The 21,012-nt window shown below is 36.4% G+C and overlaps 1 protein-coding gene across 1 annotated transcript in view; it reads left to right on the top strand.

Moving 5' to 3' along the window:
* The window catches only part of LOC138712025 (Krueppel-like factor 9), a 576,789-nt gene that overhangs the window by 505,507 nt on the left and 50,270 nt on the right, over window positions 1-21,012 (top strand). The window contains exon 2 of the mRNA XM_069843409.1: window positions 6,960-7,110. Within this exon, the coding sequence (XP_069699510.1) occupies window positions 6,960-7,110 (151 nt within the window). The remainder of the gene's footprint in view (window positions 1-6,959; window positions 7,111-21,012) is intronic.

A 21,012-nucleotide genomic window follows, 5' to 3' on the forward strand; every position in this document is an offset into this window, starting at 1 on the left:
GAAGTGTATCGTAGTCTAACTTCTGATTCCTGGTACTTAATATAGGAATTCAGGATGTATCGAAGATTCGTCCTACCGTCGCCATCAGAGGAACAAAAAGAGGCGAACGAGAAGGGTTTCCTACTCACTGTAATCGTTACAAACAGTCGTGGTTATGTGACGAGTGTGAAGACATTGTGCGGTCTTTGTGATGAGCATATTCCTTGTTTGAAGAAGACCCAAATGAAGGAAAGATATCATGTAATGTGACGAAGTCACAATTACAAAAACTATAAACCAGTGGCACTAACCGTAATAAATTGGTGTTAATATAGAATAACAAGGTCACATCTTATAAACAAGTGCCACTAACCGTAATAAATTGGTGTTGATATAAAATAACAAGGTTACATCTTATAAACAAGTGACACTAACCGTAATAAATTGGTGTTGATATAAAATAACAAGGTCACATCTTATAAACAAGTGCCACTAACCGTAATAAATTGGTGTTGATATAAAATAACAAGGTCACATCTTATAAACAAGTGCCACTAACCGTAATAAATTGGTGTTGATATAAAATAACAAGGTTACATCTTATAAACAAGTGACACTAACCGTAATAAATTGGTGTTGATATAGAATAACAAGGTTACATCTTATAAATAAGTGACACTAACCGCAATAAATTGGTGTTGATATAGAATAACAAGGTTACATCTTATAAACAAGTGACACTAACCGTAATAAATTGGTGTTGATATAGAATAACAAGGTTACATCTTATAAATAAGTGACACTAACCGCAATAAATTGGTGTTGATATAGAATAACAAGGTTACATCTTATAAACAAGTGACACTAACCGTAATAAATTGGTGTTGATATAGAATAACAAGGTTACGTCTTATAAACAAGTGGCACAAACCGTAATAAATTGGTGTTGATATAGAATAACAAGGTTACGTCTTATAAACAAGTGACACTAACCGTAATAAATTGGTGTTGAAGAAATAAAATAACAAGGTTACTTTTACAAACAAGTGGCACTAACACCTTCAAAGTATTGGATAGAATATCCCTAATCAAACTCTACAGTATAAGCCAGTTAGGAAATGTAATTCCAACCGCCCTGGCAAAACGTGGGTAGCACTAGGAACAGACCATGCACCAAGCCCTTAAATTGAAAGGGGAGAAGGATAAGAAGAAGAAAAAGAGTAGTTCTGAAGTCTGCAGCGAAGGCATGTTATGGATTGTTAGGGAATATGCTGGTTAAAAGCAACCATGTTCGTTCCGTCATCTTGAACACCTGCTTTCAACTCGTCAATGCAGCAGTGGTAGGCCAAGTGCGCCGCGACTGGGCGGCAATACCTTGAACAGGAGTGCGTTGTACGTAAATATATGCATCAGGCGTACGGGGAACTGTGTTGGAAACTGAAATGTAGTGACTGCAACTGAACGTTAAGAAGGGGTACACTGTAGTTCCCAGTAAGGCGGTTCGTAGACATGATTGTAGTAGGCGATTCCAAGAAGAAAACAGCATTATAAATGTTGCTGTTAACTGAAAGACGACAGAAGATACTAAAGTTTTGAAAAGCTTTAAGCTAATATTTCTTCTTTTTCTATACTTTCTGGATTTAGGCTGTTTATGGCCTGTTCCTATGAAATTCTATATGATCTTGTTGGACTCAACGTTGTCTAGGCCTTCCCATGAGTCGTTGACTCAGGGTTTGTAATTGAAGGCAATTTTGAGCAATCTAGTGTCTGGCATTCTTGATAGATTGTTGATACTTCCTGATTTACTAATATTTAAAAACTAAATTAAGGTGATTTGGAAGCGGAAAAAAGTTAGAGTCGATTCGCTCGCAGTATGAGTTATATGAGTAATAATGATTAAGGCACTAGAACCAAAACTATAAAATTTACCTGCAAATACATAATCATCCAAATAAAAAATATATTTATAAAGAATTATAACTGTGGATTGTATTAGGATAGAAGCGTAAGTTGGCAAGTTGAAAAGAAGAAAAATTCGTTTACAAGACACGGAAATTCCACGTTAAACGAAGTTTATCATTCTTAGTTGCTAAATACAGAATAATTCTGAAATAGGCTGCAATACATTGGGTACATATTCAGTGAACAATATGTAAGAAAAAATATATAATCATGGATCCTAAAATCCTACGATTTTCTCTTATTGTCCACTGTTATTTAATTGCTTCAGGGACTAAATAACAATTTTTCAACATAAACGGATTCTAATACCTATGCTAGTTTCTGCTAGATAGCAAATCTTGAAGAGAAAATTTATGAATTCTGTATAAACTGATTCCAGCATGCTAGTTCTTGCTAAATGTGACGCTCTCCCCACAATAAGTGTTCAAAGAATTTCACCTTCATTGGTTACACATGTTTCTGCCCCTCTCAGTAGAAGTTTATAGTTTCAGTAGTAGAAAATAAAGCTCAACTTCAATATCTAATAAAAAAAACTTAAAAATTTTGGGTAAAAATTAAATAAATTTGAAACAAGATACCATAAAAGGTTTCTTTCTCTATCGATTATAATAATAACAATAATAATAATAATAATAATAATAATAATAATAATAATAATAATAATAATATCTTAGAGTCAAAAATTAAAGAATTGCTTTATCTATCCAGGCATTCATTAATTCAGAAAGTTACTGACCTGCCGTTACATAAACATCCAAATATGTTTGTAAAAATTTGTATATCGAGTATTATTTGTTTCTGTTATGTGTTTTTTTTATTATTTTCTACATGTAGTAGTAGTTTTATTTTGCCTGGCAGAGTTAAGGCCATACGGCCTTCTCTTCCACTCAACCAGGTTTCAATAATATACATGAAATACAAAATTATGTGACAGATTACAAAACAACACAAAAGAAAATACCTTAGAAATTACATAAAATATAGTAAAAATTACATATAGTCGAGATGAGTTACATAATATAATGAGAATATGAAATAAAGTAGAAAATCACGTATAATCAAATTACATATAATAATATACAGTTAATATACTAATAGGAAAATACATGTGGGTTACAAGACATAAAAAGTTGAATAGCAAAATCGTACTAGCCTATAGGCTATGGAATACAGATACAAATGATTAAGTAATATATCAAGATAATAAAAAAGGGGAAAAAAGAAGAGAGAGGAGAAAAATAACAATTTGGTCATTTAAGACTACTTAGAAACTTCCGCAAGTGTCTAGTTCTGTTCAATAAAAAATTTCTAAGTAGAGTGTACTTAAAAGATTTTAGACTCCGACTGCTCCTGATTTCCTGCGGCAAGGAATTCCAGGAACGGGCTTTGTGTATTGTGAAGGAAGCAGAGTAGAGAGATGTTTGATGGTATGGAATTGATAGAACAAAGTTATGCTGGTGAACGTGTCCAGTACAGTATCATATATCATATATACAGTGCGATCGAAAAGTCTCTCCGCAACTCTATTAGTTCTTGTAATCCTAGAATATAACCCTGTAGAAAGTTGGCCCTCCTCAGTTCATTCTTGTTTGACAACCTCACACCCCCAGTCCATCAGTGCTGCCACTTCAATTCTTTACCAAATATACTTTATTTCTCTGCCTGGTGGATTCTCGGCTACACAAGCACTGCGGAGGGACTTCTCGATCGCACTGTATTTTGTTGGGATAATTACAGTTATTTATTTGGTTGTGATATAATTTATTTTCGTTTAATTTTTATTAAGATTATGAATTCGTGTATTAATGCCGATAGCAAGATAATCTATTTTTCGTATTATATGGTAGCAACAGTAGGCAAATTGCAAAACAAGAAAAATTGGTTTACAAGCCACGGAAATGTGGATTTTGCGCAAAATGTTGAAAATCAATTTGAGAAAGTTTTTAGTCGGTTATTTAACGAGTTATATCAACTACTGTCATTTACTCTCTTTGTATTTAGCTGCGTCACTTGTGAAGCCGACTGCACACACACACACACACACACACACACACACACTGATAGCATAGACAGTGCGCCAAGGAAATTGATAGAGCCGAGATGGAATGAAGACAGTCGCAATAAAATCGTAATGATGATTAAGGTAGCGCTAATAAATGAATCTGTCTCTATAGCAAACATTTCAGCTGCTTCAATGTCATAAACCAGGACCGTCTTTCTTCCAATTAAATAAACGACTTAGTCATTCCGGTACCTCAGATTCGATCAACGGTGCTTGTATTTGAAATTGTCTCGCTGCTCGGGTTGCATATGCAGTGCCCGTGGCCCGTCCACGTGAGTTGTGAGCCCCGCTTTCACATTGCAGGCATGTGACAGTCTGCGATACTTTAAAAATAGACGACCGATGAATTATTACTAAGGTATAGCCTAGGCATCGGTTCTGTTCCAGCTACACAACACCATTATTGTTTATTAGCCCATTTGACGACACCAGATCAACTGCTCGAGGCACATATGACTTGATATACATATATCTAGTGAGGATAACGTAAGCGTAGTTCCTAAAAGGCTAATTCGGCCGTCTCTTCAGTGTTGCCAACTAACTCGTATCTCCTGGTTGAGTGTTAGAGAAGGACGTATGGCCTTAACTCTGCCAGGTTAAATAAATTATTATTATTATTATTATTATTATTATTATTATTATTATTATTATTAAAATCACAATCCCATGTACTGAAATAATAATAATAGTTTATAATAATATTATTATTTAATAATAATAATAATAATATTATTGTTATTTAATAGTAATAATATTTCTTCTCTCTCGCTGTTATTTATACTCGCTTTAACATCTTTGGTTATATCGCGAGTTAATCTTTTAGATGAAATCCGAAGGCCTGTGTATTTTTGTTGAGATTGGTTCTATTGTTGTGAATTAGATGACGACTGTATATGTATTACTGATTTGTTATGAACATGATTTCGGTGATGAATGAGGCCGGTGATATTCAGTGATGTCGTGACCCGAATTTCCTGGCATTGCCTTACGGTTGAGGGAAAACCCTGAAAAATCTCAACCAGAAAATTCAACCCCACAGGGAATCGAACCCGGGCGTAAGAGACCAGCATGCTGACCCCTATACCACAGAGGTGTCTATTATTATTATTATTATTATTATTATTATTATTATTATTATTATAGAATTAACAATAACAATGTCTTGCTTATTTACCACATCTCAATTTTATGTTGAGAGTTGTTTTGTAAATGGCTCAATAATTTTGTGAAAGAGTATATTTTCCTCCTGAACCTCTCGCACATTATGTTGGTAATTAGTACATTAGTATGATCTAATATAAAAATGTATTTTGTCTGACAACATGAAATTCATTACTTTCACTAAACAGTTTACGATTCACGAGACCTAACCTAAAATGTATTTTATTTCATCACGTGAAATGATTAGTACGAATTTTGAAAACAGAATACCGCTTTGAAATGCATACCGTAGAGGCCTACTTAAAATATCTACTCCTAATCGCTACCATGTTCGAAATTAAGGTGCTTAGGAAAATATTTGGGGCTAAGAGGAATGAAGTTACAGGAGAATGGAGAAAGTTGCACAACACAGAACTGCACGCATTGTATTCTTCATCTGACTTAATTAGGAACATTAAATCCAGGCATTAGAGATGGGCAGGGCATTAGAACGTATGGATGAATCCAGAAATGCGTATAGAGTGTTAGTTGGAAGACCTGAGGGGAAAAAGACCTTTGGGGAGAGGTCGAGACGTAGACGGAAGATTATATTAAAATGTAGTCACGGCAACATACCTGAAAAGGATAGTCTGCATCTCAAATTTTCCCCATCGCGTCTAGCTTATGAGCTAACCAGAGAGACCTTTTATATAGAGGACCTGCGCCACCAGCTGCTACTACCGGCAACAGAACAATATGTGACACTACGATCGGAGCTAAGAAGCAAGAAGAACCAGATCTGGGACGATTTCTACACCACACATGCGATGACATCACACGACTGGAAGAGGGCATCCTACGACCTCAGGCATGTGACCACAGGCCTGGCAATACATGGCTTCCACTTCAAGCTATGCAAAACCAAAAGCTACCATGATCCAAACCCCATGTGTACATGTGATCTTTGTGAGTGTTTCAGTGACAGATACCATGTGCTTACGTGCAAACAAAGGAAAGAATCACTAACACAATTCTGTAGTGAGTGAACGACAAGACCAATGTGTCAGATTAAGTAATTTGTGCTACAGTGACATCTATGCACATTTGTGCGCAATTCTCTCTTTATTATTTAAATGTAGCTATTTGAGGGAGGTGGGATATGATGCTAGGGATTGGATTAATATTGCTCAGGATAGGGACCGATGGCGGACGTATGTGTGGGCGGCAATGAACCTCCGTGTTCCTTAAAAGCCATTTGTAAGTGAGTATATTAAATTCACAGTTTGTCAATCTTATTAACGGTACGTCATACCGGTTCCTTTGCCAGGTTTCGGATGCCTACCCGGTTCATACCAGCTCACTTTAAACACTGTGTTCATACTATATATGTGTGTGTGTGTGTGTATATATATATATATATATATATATATATATATATATATATATATACACACACACAGACACACACATACATACATGCTTATGTTATCTTCTCACTAACCCATTGAAATCACTAATTAAAATTATGCGAAGCTTTGCATGTAACAGGAAATGCAATAGCAAGTATGAAAATTATTACTGAAGATGAAAATGAAACAAAAATAAAGTATTATGGAAATGCAAAATATATTAAATAAGTTCAATTACATTGTCTTGTGGATCCTTACTATAATAAAGTTGTCTGGCACTGTTCTAATAAGATGAGGTAAATATAAGATAGCATTTGTTTAGGCATGCCTGATCCCTGCAGAGCCCTGTGTAGCCACCCTATTATAATCTGCAGTGTGTATTGAGCGCCGATGTTTTATTGTGGCAGGGGAGCGGCCATTCCCGTGCAGCTGGGCGGGTTGCGGGAAGCGCTTCGCGCGATCCGATGAACTGGCCCGCCACACTCGAACCCACACCGGCGAGAAGAACTTCACCTGCCCCGTCTGCAGCAAGAAGTTCATGCGCAGTGACCACCTCAGGTAAGCCACGTGATTTTATATTCCTTTGAAGCTATCAGATCGTAACTAGGCCTACTCATTTCCTCACGGCCTTGTTTTCGACCAAACACCGCGATGCAATTTGTACAGTATGTTTCTATGGATAATGGAGATTTGTGATACATAAAACTATTTGGATACGAATTTTATCTCATATTGTGAGACACTTCATTCTTAAATGTATATACAGTTGTTGGTATGGCGATGCACTGCTGAAATTTCTAAAATCCACAATTTGTGTAGCTAGATAGTGAAATTTTTACTAAATAAGCATATCAGTATCATAATCACTCATTGTAAATTTCAATCTTTTCTCATAGACTTTAAAGAAAACATTAAATTGATTTTGTTTTCTTTCCTTTTTTTATTTTTTAGTGAAAAGTCCTGTTTAAGAAAAAAAATTAATCTAATTGTTTTCTTAAAGGTAACACTGCATGTTGTGCAATGGAGCATTACTGCTCTACTCTAATTTGTTCATTTGTAATGTATATATATATATATATATATATATATATATATATATATATATATATATATACTCTATAATATAATTTCTTCAATGTTCAAACATCAAAAAAGAAATAATACTGCTTTACGTATAATTCTCTAGCAATAATACTATGCTGACTGCAGCCAATAAAATGTTCCATTTCAAAACAAGATATTAATGAATAAGTATACCAAGTTCCATTGCTCTAGCTTTAACCACTGAGAAGTAAAATGAATACTTAACATTGAGAACGCACAAAATTTATTCATTTTTGTGATAATAAAGAAGAAATTCAAGGGGAAAATTGTTCACCTTAGTATATGTTCGATACTGCATGTTAGGTGGATATCGGTATAAAAATAATTATAACTAGGGATACCGTAATCTTTACAAGGAAAACGTGACAACATTTCTTGGCATTGCAAGTATTGGTACGTACAAAAAGACAACACTTAGCTTGCCGGTAGGGAATTAAATGGCAGCAACGACTATACATAGTTCATAATCGTCACATAGATGGTGTTGATGATTATTCAAGCAATGGTGAATGTTGGTAGAGAAAACGGGAGTACCAGACAACAATCTGTCACAAGCATAGTCTCTGTCCACAACAAATTCCACTTGGACCCACCGAGATTCGAACCCAAGTTACCAGCTTGGAAAGCCGATGACGGTGCACTCAAGATTGACTATATGGAGATCACGTTAATGTGTCCGCAGAAGAATTGTGAAACGTGTCTCCATCTTAACTAAGGTTCAGTATGGTATTGCACAGAGAGGGTTTAAACTAAGTCTAAAAAATAAAATATTGAGACTTACATTCTTGTTATTGATGACTTGGGAACGGGTGTCTTGTTCCGTATCTATCTTCTTTGCTACGTCCTAGACTATGTTTTTCAGATTATCTCTACGTTTCATGTACAGTAGTGCCAAAAAAACCAGACCGACCCTTGTAGCCGATACAAAAGAATCCTGTGCTGTGTATTGTGTCAAACTGTGGTAATTTCAATATGGATAGTGAAACCAGAAGTATGTACTGCTATTTAATGTAAAAAATACGCAGTTATCTTTGCCGAATGGAGGTAGAAATGTAATATTGATGCTAGATGAAAATAAAACTCTCAAAAGTTTCTTCGTCTGTAAGTTTGAGGCACTGGAGGAAACAAAAGAAGACAAGAATCGAACAAATGCAATAAATTTCATTGTTACAATTCATTATACAAGATGGATATGTTTTGTGACTAGCAAAATTTGAATCTATGACTCCGAAATCAGCTACAAGGGTCGGTCCGGTTTTCTTTGTTTCCCCCCCACTACTGTACACAGAATCCCCCTATCAACATTCTATAGGATCTAAAAACGCTTAAATGAACCATACAGTTCTATAAATGGTTAAAAATTGTTTTGTGCCTAAAAGCGCCTTTTTAGTATTTTGCGTTTATTTAGAATAAAAATACCGGTACTAATCATGTAAAAATGTCCAAAAAAAAACTACAAAAATGCTATTTAAAATGTAAAAAAATAAGTCTTTTACAAACATTGGTCTAGCAAGTTCTTTCCATATTGGTCTTAGAAGTGGAGGGAAGAACATTTTACCTACACTCCGTTTCTGGAATCTGTGAAGTAAATCGACGCATTTGAGTGGAGCCTATGATAAGCAAATGGGCGGAGCCTATCAATCCGGGAGTGTATTGCGGTCTGCATCGGCTCACGGCCCCTAAGGGGTAAGATGCAAGTGACAGAAAGTGATAGTTAGCGGTGGCATTTTAGACGCTCTTCTTCAATGAATGCTTTCCTCGAGAGCAGTCATTAGACTGGCTCCCACCATTCGCAACTTGCGCAAAGGACTTGTTTCTGTTCCTGTATTCCACAGATTTCAGAAACGGAATATAATTTCCTGGAACCGAAGTTCGTTTGGAAAAGTCCATTCTAGTATGAAAGGTGTGATAGGTTGTTCAGGTTAGGCGAGAGCTTACAGATTAATTTCCGCGTCAATACACTTCCCGTTATGGGAAGTGAAACTGACCAATCAGCAATCAGTCTCTTTTACTGATAGAATTTGAGTCTTCAATTCAGTAGCGGTTATTGTCAGCACCAGTTCTATGCACATAGGTAAATTCCACCTAAAATGGAATATTTATAAAAATTAAAACTCTTAATTGAAAACCCCCCGTGATAAGGATCTAAGTACATAAGGAAATCATTCACCTTATACCCTTATTCCGAGGAGTATTCAAGTGTTAATATTATATACACTCCTAAAACTCCTGAATCGGATTTTATAAAGTCCTAAATCTCTCTTTTTAAACACCTAGAAATCCGTTCCCTATGATGACAGTCAATAGTGTATGCTAGTACAGTGGAAGATCATAAGTTCGACAGAAAACAAGTTCGACATTCTATAGTTCGACTGCTTACGTAGGAGAATTAGACACGCCCCTATAAGAGCACTAAGAAATGAGGTTGCCATTTGAATGGGAATTGGTTCTGTGTCTTGTAGTGATACTTTTGTTAAAGGAAAACAGAATATTTTATTGATTAGGACATCCATATTTAATCACTGATTTTAAATTAATGAACTCTTCTTTTTCTATTTGAGAATTTTGCCGTTTGTGAGACGGAACTGTCGAAACCTACTGTGGTACTAGAAGCGCATACACAAGTCTCGGAGCGGGTAGAAATGCAAGTACAGTACTGTATTCGTTGATGGATAACCAATAAGAATTTGTATTCATTTCACCTGCCACAACCACTACCCTTATTGGACTGAACTTTCAATTCTGTTCAGTCGAACTTAGGAGAGTCCACTATAGTTTCCAGATCGAAGAGGGTGCAAATTACATGAATGCACAGTATTCTTTTGTAATAATTTTAGTCCAGAACGGAACAAATGCGTATGCATTCGCCTGTGATTCGAAAAGGTTTAATATTTATACGACTGCACGTCTTACATAGCATTATAAAGATGAGATCGTGTCAATTTCTCCCGTGAAATCCACTTTGCAGGATTCATTCTCGCTGCAGCAGTTACGAGCGTGGTGGAGGGCTGGATGTGATTTTGAGTGGGTGAGTTTTAAGGGTAGGCGAGTGAGTGACCCGGATGAGTGGGTAGGGCGGGTTCGATCGCAGAGCAAGAAGAGGGTAGGAAACGGCTGGCTCACATTTCACTCATCATACAGTAACGTTTAAACGCCTCTTTGGAAGAGAATGCAGATTTGCGTTAGACAACTGGCTTCTCTCTTTTAATCACTCATGTAGTTAGAAATCGCACTACATTATGCCTTACGCAGCAGTTTTTCTTGCTACAAATTAAATAGATTCGGCATCGATTTCCAACGAACGTCAATATTGATCTCTATCGAAATGATCTGAAGTTTTAAACGGCTTGTTGAGATGATGCTTTTTCCAGTGTTTCCGAACTACTTAGGTCGTATCAGTAGTATTTTTGTAGTTTTCAAAATATCTTCTCGTACGAAGTTTCTAGAGAGAATACTGTGATGCTTACAAAGAATCTTTTAATATTTTCACGGAAGTAATTTTCAATATTCCTGCTACACTGCTCCGTCGATATAGGAGAAAGTCTATGTTTACGTACTCATATATATAAAACACATGAAGCAAGTCCCCCTACAATCGGCAAGCATCATGTTTAGGTAGAGCATGAAACTCAAGAAAAAAAATCGATCGTATTGGAATGGACATTTAAGTGTTGTTAATTCATTACAACCAAGTGAATCTGATACACCGTTCATACAAACTAATTTTGTTTCCTGGAATATATCTATAAAATACAATAATAAATAAATAAGTAAATTAGTAACTAAATAATACGTGTTAATAAGCAGTATCCTTAATATTTGCGCCGTTTTCAAGGTGTTTAATAATACATTGCGATCGAAAAGTCCCTCCGCAGCTCTGTTAGTTCTAGTAACCCTAGAATACAACCTGTAAAAAGTTGGCACTCCCCCATTCATTGCGCTTTGACAACCTTTCACTCCCAGTTCATCATATATGCTTAGCGGCCAGTGCTGCCACTTGAATTCTGTACTAAATACACTTGAATTCTCTGCCTAGTGGATTCTCTCGGCTACACAGGCACTGCGGAAAGACTTCTCGATCACACTGTAGAAGTGTTTATACTTCGTCGGAAGTACTCAGACGTGAACGTGTTTGTGACATGATGCCTTACCCAATATGCGGGGGCTTGGATTCTCGTCACAACTGACCACGTTGTACTGTTTTGCTGCTTTCTTTAGACTCAAACGTATTCTGCTAAATAGCCAGTTTCCTTCACGTTGTCTTGAATAGAGTTTTTCCTTAACTATTGGATTTGGTGTATACTGAAAAAACTGTTTTCTTCACGCCGCCTTGTACAGAGTTTTTCCTTAACTATTGAATTTGGCTCACGTTCTGTCAGTATGTACGAACCAAACACGATTGATTCCATGTGGAATAATTATAACCGCTTTTACTAATGGTTGGTTTTTATTTTATAAAATAACACAGAATTAAATTAAATTACTAGGGAACGACTGTTTTGTTCTTTAATTTTATCTTTATGTTCCACGAGACAAGGAACTAAATAAAACACCTAACAAGATATCCTATCGCTTTAGAACTAGTACGCATTTTAATCAAGAATTTGAAAAATGGGGTTGTCATATTTTTTGCGAAAATGAGTTGAGAGCATAATACTCCCTCAGGCAAGAATGGGTAAAATCCGACGCACGTACACATATTGTGATATATCTTTTTTTTCCAAGTTGGCTGAATTTTGCTCTTTTGGAAGTTCCGTTTAATTTAAAATAATTTCCCGAATGGATGTGTTTTAGAATAAAAATAATTATGTGAACTGATGGACGGGGCGAATGGACATTAGATTTGAGATGTCTGTGGAAAGATTCTACTTCATTCGTGGCTTTGGGGGAGGTTAAGTATCAGCAAACTACAGCAAGTCCCTGTAGGACTAAACAAAGAAGATACACTACGCGGCCAGAGTGGACATCGGCCAGGGGTAGCATAATATGCTACATTACGTTTGGCAGAGATATACATGGTAGATTATTGGCGCTTGTAATAATGCAAGCATCAGGCGCTTTTATAAATGTTAGAACAACAGGAAAATGGGGCTTTCGATACTCACTCGTTCGCCTTCTTTCTTATGTCCGTTTTTTCATACTAGTCGAAACAATTGGATAAGGAGGAACGACGCTAAATTGTCCTTCGTGTAGATGTGGCTAAGTTGGCAATACAGGGAGGCCTACAACCGATCTTAATTGAATACACCTACATATTGTAGTAATGAAAAATGATAGTTACCTACGTAAATGTATGGTGACCAGTTTCTACATGACATTACATTAGTAAGTAACTAAATTGATCAATCTGAAAGAACGCTGCCCATGATCCCACTCATTGTTCACGTCAGAGTAAAATAAACATGGCGGACACGACAGAAATCTATACTCCTGCCGCCCTCATTTTAATCCTCTTGTAAACGTAAGAGCGTGGGAGATTTAACTGTGGTTGGCTTGTTGTTGAAGCACTTCTATATCGGTTGCATAAATGAGGGAAATAGTAGCCACTTTCCTTAAGAACTCTCCATTATCAGTCCCTCTTCTCAACATCGAACAATGGTAAATAGTGAGAGGAGATAAGTGTATTGTTATGAACTAAAGAGAGGGCAGACCGCAAATATCGCTACCAATAAACTCTGCAGTCTTTGAGCATTGTAGAAATTTTAGACTTATAGCACGATATCTTAGTGTTAGTGTGACGTCAAGGACAGGACACGTCACACTACCACTCGCCGAAAAACTTCAGTCGGGAATTTTTTTAATTGGTTATTTAACGACGCTGTATCAACTACGAGGTTATTTAGCGTCGATGAGATTGGTGATAGCGAGTGGTATTTGGCGAGATGAGATCGAGGATCCGCCATAGATTACCTGGCATTCATTTTACGTTCGCAATTGGTTTTCTAAATGAACTCTATTCAGCATTAATTATTTTAAAATATGATTAGATACACAGTAAAGCAACGTATTTTCGTCGTTGAAACATAATCTATTGAAGATTATGTCGTACGAGTTGTATTTATGCAAGTTTGTGACGCTTTCCAATGACTACATAACGACCGAAATATAGTGCTGTTAAATTATTTAGCCTAATAAGTGGCGAGAATCAGGTACCATTCTCAATAAGAATAAACGTACACTGTTAATAGGAATAGGAGGATGAGCTGCAGCGGGTGTCCCAGAACTTAATATATCGCTCCACTATGTGTATAGAAAGTATTGGAGAACATTTTGAGCAACTGCTCCGAAATTCAGGTAACATTCTCTTCATTTTCTTAAATAAATAATTTGTAGTTAGCGCAAAATATCATTATCCACACTGTAGTGTCGTTGGACGGCAAAAATATTATCCGTGAGAGCTTACATTCTGCTTGTCAGATTGTAGTGCTGAGGGACTACGGGAGTGCCGGTCCCTTAGGTTTGAATCGACTTGTACTACAGGGACATCACTTTATTTTTACTTGCATTTTTATTGTACCTGCGTTTCTGAATGTACTTGACTTCCACCCCTTTCACTAATGTTCTTGCTCCCGCCAGCCACACAAACTTGCTGCCGCTGTTGCATTCGAAGTCTGCTAGCAGTGAAGTAAACAGTACAGAGTATAGTGTGTTTCAGAAATATGGTTGCGTTTTCTATAGAAGAAAGAGCCTATATTATTGTAGCTTATTTCCAGGGGCAGGTATTTATGGAGATTAATTTTATCATTTGTGTTTTTTAATATTGGTGTCGGCGGAGATTGTTGAAGATTGATTTGTACTCTTGGCGGGTATTAATGGAAATTTTGGAAAATACAATTATTTTGAAATTGGAGTATTAACTCAGTATGAATATTACTTTCCAAATAATTAATATTAAAAGTTCGTTGGATTCTGGTATGGCCGATAGACAATATTTGTTGGATTGAGACTGTATTTAACACATGTTCATTAAACACGAAAAAAAACTTGCCGCCCTCAAATTAACACTTTCAAATTATTGGTGAAATGTTGAATTCTCCGTCTTTTGAGTTCACTAATGTAATCAGAACACCTGCAATACCATGTAATGTAGCCTACTTGAATGCATAACAAATTCAAAAGAAAAAAAAAAGTCCTAAAAAAGAACTCAGAATATGAAATTCGCTGTAAAACGACGCAATAATAATAATTCGCGAATGTGTTCATATTTCGCTATTAGAACTCTATTTCGCGATTTGCCGTGATTGTTTTATCCGCATATTATTAATCAGAATCACTTAATTCGTAAAGATTAGTAAAAATCTGTTGTCTATCTATTATGTCGCGATTTTCGCGATCTCCGTAAACACCTGGCCCTGCTTATTTCGCACAAGTAAGATGTGTAGCATGACTGAATAACTTTATCTGTGTGGACTGAGCAGGAGTGAAGATTAGAGTACCGAAAGTACGGTAATATGCTGAATAAAGTAGCCATTATATAATGAATACAACCGCCTGAAGAGTTGAGTTGTGAAAAAAACTGTTACTACTCTACTGTATTTTGATAAAATACCGTAAAAATAATAAACAAACTGAAAGTCCTAATATAATATTTCCTGTAACATAAGTGGATACACTACTTTTCTCTCCTCCTATACCTAGTAAAATGATTTGTTTACATATTGCACTAGTAACACCAAACTCCTGTAATGGAAGGGGAAAACAGAGTTACCGAGTATAGCCAGGTTAATGTTAAAAATGTTGGTAAAAATAAAGTGATGTCCCTGTATATACAATAAATAAATTTTACAAACGTAAGCAGTATAAAACTTTTAAAGCGCAAGCATTTGTTTCTATTCTTGCTCAGAGAGAAGAACTGTGTGTGGGAAATGTATTAGAGGAGGCGGAAAGAGGGATGTTTTACGCATGCGCAGACTCTCCCATTTGTCTTTTTTTCTCTCACATGCACACAAAACACACACAAACAAGAACGGTCTCTGAACGCACATCATTTTCATCCGAAACTAAATTACAAATATCGTAGACTGTAAAATCCATATGTCTCCATGTAAGCAGAAGTATCCACTGTAAACACATTCAACAAAGTCTATCGTCGTTTCATTAGTTTGTCTCTGATAGAAATAATCCCTGATCATTTACGGTATATGAAGGGGTGAGAGTGATATAGTCCTAAGCCACACAGACAGGAGAGCGTATTGAAGGTTTAGAGTCCAATGCTATTAGGTGCGATATCATAATTTCTTCTGCTTATACTTACATCATTTGTTGGGTAATGTAATAATATTTTACTGGTAGCTTCCTCATATGTATGAGAAATGAACTCGCACAAGAACATTTTTTGCTAAAAGTGTGGCTTTGTTCTATATCATTCTCATCCCTTCATATATCAGACTGGCCATTCCCATGTTATAAAATGGCAACATATAAAAGAGAACACTCGCTAGGATCTCCACTGTCGAAAATGAACTTTTGATAACGACCGCTAGATGGACGCATAGTTGCAAGCTATAAAACTAACGCAGGGTTATAACGTGATTTTCTTTAGCAGTTGCTAGATGGCAGCTATAGAAATTGATGAGTTGTCTTGAAAGCGCATTAGGATGATCAATCTGTTATAATTGTGATCAGAGAAATACCTCAGAGAAAAAACACCTTCCACTGGAGCACTTGAGATAGGCCGATATACGCATGCTCACTTGTTGCTGCATTTAAAAAAATCCATTAAATAAGGAACAGTTTAATTTCGTGTTACGTCGAAGAAGCCCAAATGTGTGCATAGGATGGATCTTAATAGGGGTATGAAATGGAATTTTCGGGAGAGGAGACACTATGACCCAGTACTGCGATCTTTTACGATCTATTGCACTATCAAGGTAGGCGCATTCCAAACCCACACCGGCTGACTACACTAAGGTTTGCTGTGTACCCAGGTTTCGAGTAAGCCACTCCAGTCGTCCCTAGGCCAGCCCCCTCCGTGCGTCGCCTGTCGGCGTTCGGGGAATGCCATGGATTGATGACGAAATGGAGAAATGTTGACGGAATAATGTAGATGCCTAATACACTGCTCCGTCAATACAGGAGAAAGCGAATGTCTACCTACTTGGATATAACACGCGGAGCAAGTCCCCTGCAATCGGCAAATATCATGGTTATGAAAATCCAGGAATATTAAGGACAGTAAAACATCGGTCATACAGTAATGGGTATTTAAGAGTTGTTAATTCATTTGGAAAAGTGAATGTGATACAAAGTTAATAGAAATTAATTTTATTTCCTAGAATATATCCATTTCTAAATGAAATAATAAATAAATAAATAAATAAATAAATGAATGAATAAAGGAAGGAAAAAAGAAAGAATGAACGAAAAAATTATTACCTTAAATTCTCCAGCAATATACTTAATATTTGCGTCGTTTTCAAGACTTAAATAATATTTACTTTCTGAGATATACTCAGACGTGAACGTGTTTGTGACATGGTGCCTTACCGGTATGCGGAGGCTTGGATTCTCATCACAGCAGACCACGTTGTACTGTTTTGCTGTTTTCTTTAGACTCTAACGCATTGTACTAAATAGCGCGGAGCAGTGTATGAGGAAACGGGAGAACCGCGAGAAAAACCCCAACTGCGACCTTGTCCGCCACAAGTGTCACTATGGATTTTTAATGAAAAATCCCAGGCCTGATCTGGACTCGAATCCGGACCCCTGCGTCAGACTGAAGGTCTGACCACTCTGTCGCCGCAGGGGAATAAGGGTATAGAACCCTTCGATGAGAAAGAAATAATATGTTAATGCTGTTTGTCTCTCAAGGCGGTTAACTAGGTTCGTTGCGTGTCGTTACTTCACGTCAAATGGTGCGCCGAGAAAGATGAAGAGTGCCGGCAGATGAGGAGAAAGGAACAAAGATAATGAGGGGAAAGACAGAGCCACGACGTAACAATGTTTGAAACGCGGGGCTGTGACGCCAAGTGGTGGTGGGAGACAGAAAAGACTGGAAAGGTGCCCCGACGAATCCCACGGTCTCTGGTTCAATTCAGACAGGAACGAGATACTGTATCCTTTGATTTAAAAGTTTCATTGTAATTAGGTTGTTAAGATTTTTACTTTTTCAGTGAGATTTAATTTCTCACACGTTTCTTAACTACACATCAGTTATTCATAGATTTCAAAAAATCATATGACTCGGTTAAGAGAGAAGTTTTATATAACATCTTATTGAATTTGGTATTCCCAAGAAACTAGTTCGATTAATTAAAATGTGTCTCAATGAAACTTACAGCAGAGTTCGTATAGGCCAGCTTCTGTCTGATGCTTTTCCAATTCACTGCTGGCTAAAGTAAGGAGATGCACTATCACCTTTACTTTTTAACTTCGCTCTAGAATATGCCATTAGGAGAGTTCAGAATAACAGACAGGGTTTGGAATTGAACGGGTTACATCAGCTTCTTGTCTATGCGGATGACGTGAATATGTTAAGAGAAAATCCACAAACGATTAGGGAAAACGCGGAAATTTTACTTGAAGCAAGTGAAACAATAGGTTTGGAAGTAAATCCCGAAAAGACGTATATGATTATGTCTCGTGACTAGAATATTCTACAAAATGTAAATATAAAAATTGGAGATTTATCTTTCGAAGAGGTGGACAAATTAAAATATATTGGACCAACAATAACAAATTTAAATGACACTCGGGAGGAAATTAAATGCAGAATAAATATGGGAAATGCCTGTTATTATTCGGTTGAAAAGCTTTTGTCATCTAGTCTGCTGTCAAAAAATCTGAAAGTTAGAATTTATAAAACATTTATATTACCGGTTGTTCTGTATGGTTTTGAAACTTGGACTCTCACTTTGAGAGAGGAACAGAGATTAAGGGTATTTGAGAATAAGGTTCTTAGGAAAATATCTGAGGCTAAAAGGGATGAAGTAACAGGAGAATGGAGAAAGTTACACAACGCATTTTATTCTTCACCTGACATAATTAGGAACATTAAATCCAGACGTTTGAGATGGGCAGGCCATGTAGCACGTACGAGCGAATCCAGAAATGCATATAGAGTGTTAGTTGGGAGACCGGAGGGAAAAAGACCTTTGGGGAGGCCGAGATGTAGATGGGAGGATAATATAAAAATGGATTTGAGGGAAGTGGGATATGATGATAGAGACTGGATTAATCTTGCGCAGGATAGGGACCGATGGCGGGCTTATGTGAGGACGGCAATGAAACTGCGGGTTTCTTAAAAGCCATTTGTAAGTAAGTAAGTAAATTTCTTAACTACTTTAAGGTTTTGTCCAGATGGTCGTGTTATGTTTAGGAGGGTCGCCAACAAACAAAAGAAGAAATAGAAAGAAAAGTAAAAGAAGAAGTAGAACCATTATGTCCGGCTGCGTCAAATATCTGTACTCTGGAAAACTGTGCCAAAAAATATTATGCAGTCCTATACGTGAAAGTCAAGGCAGCCTGATTAGTTGGTGACAAAACATGATAGATGCAACAGAATTCAGTTGATCGTCTGGCATAGTTATTGAAAATGTTAATGTTGAAATTGTATGGGATTTGAAAAGTCAGGTAACTTTTGAATTCCCATTAGAAATAAAGCCAACATTTACTTTTCATTTATAGACGATGGTGTTATCAAATGAAACCCATCAAAGTCGATTCATAAATGTAAAATATGATAGCTATAGAAATATAATTGTTTAATGGGAGATATCGGTCAAAATGGTAAAAAAAAAAAAAATCTCGCTTAATAGTACATAGTTTCAAAGAAACCTTCCCTAAAAATTTGAGGGCAAAATTCGGCCCTAATTATGGACATGAAAAATTTTAAGGCATATGAGGAGCATAAGACACAATAGAATGTTTAGGCCTAACTTTGACCGCATTTCCCCGTAATTTACATTTTTCAATACTTGTATAGGTACCGTTTTCTCTGAAACCATTTGAGATGATTGGATGAAAGTTTTCATGCTAGTTTTTATTGAGTGGATTCACTTTACCTTGCAAAGGAATTGTGAAATATGTTTTCTTTTATTTTATGCATTACAAGAAGATAGACTTGTAATAAGTTTTTTTTAACAAAATTGAAAACTTTATAAAAATAAAATAAAAGGCGAGGAATATGGAAAAGTCTCTTCATAATGTGTTATATTTGTATTCTCTTATTAAGCAGAAAAAATTCAGGTTATTTCATTAACTAGTTTTCATGAAATATGTATAATAATGCATTATTTTTTGTACAATTAAAAAACTGAATGCTTAAAAAATCTGAAAAGAAAATCACAGACTATTACCATATTATTACGAATTATTATATACATTTTCATAATTGTAAGTGCAACATACTGGAAGACATTAATGATTTTGTGAAACCTTGCGTTTTGACATCTTACCTTAAGGATTCACGAATGCAGTAGATTTCCTTATAAGGCTTCTCCATATACATTCTTATTGACATCCCATTGTGTGAGGAAGCGTGAACTGAATACATGAATGCAATAGGTTCCCTTAGAATAGTTTATCCATAGACATAGACATTGTGTGGACACCGTCAGCGGAAAAGGACCTTGGCTCTTCCGTGAACCATTTCAGCATTGGATTTTTGCGGAATCTGTGCTCATTTTATAACATTCTTCAGGAGTACGAACAAATTAATGTAAACCACATGGTGACAAATCGGGGCTATTAGTTGAATGGCTTAGAGCTTTGCTGTTAAAAGTTGAATCAACACGCCGTTGAACGGATTTGAAATAACATTAGCTGTAACAGGCGCCTGACACCTATGCACTTCCTGTGAACAGGTTCAAACTCTTCTCGACTGATCTACCTGAGACGATTATCCCTCCACATACTAAGTGATCATATACTGATAGCAGGCAACCTGAGGATGGGCAGACAGGTTTCATGTGATCATGCTTCGTATGTAAATAGCGATTAATTTACAATTAAAATATCACCGCCATTTCGTTATTAAAGCATTAACAGCGTCTGGAATGAATTACAGTGATCATATCTAAAATAATTTAGCTGTAAAATTGTTAATATTTTCAGGAAAGAATATTTCTCAGTTGTAATGATGATGGTATCCTGTAAGAGCAATTTGCATCTGCATTGACAAAACCATTATTTCGAACAGTAATTCTGTGAAATAAACGCAGTGACTTCTTCTTTACCTGTTTTCACCTAATTCCAAGCCTGTGCGATGTAGGGGAGGAGGGATATATTTTATGAATACGCACTAGACACATCCACACATTGCGTGTCTCCCTGTATGTGCAGGTTCCTGCTGTAGATAACGTAGTGACTACGAAAAGGGGCAATGTTTCTATTGCGGTTGACATTTTAAAAGTATAT

The sequence above is a fragment of the Periplaneta americana genome, chromosome 13 (assembly GCF_040183065.1).
Source record: "Periplaneta americana isolate PAMFEO1 chromosome 13, P.americana_PAMFEO1_priV1, whole genome shotgun sequence".
Taxonomy (NCBI): Eukaryota; Metazoa; Arthropoda; class Insecta; order Blattodea; family Blattidae; genus Periplaneta; species Periplaneta americana.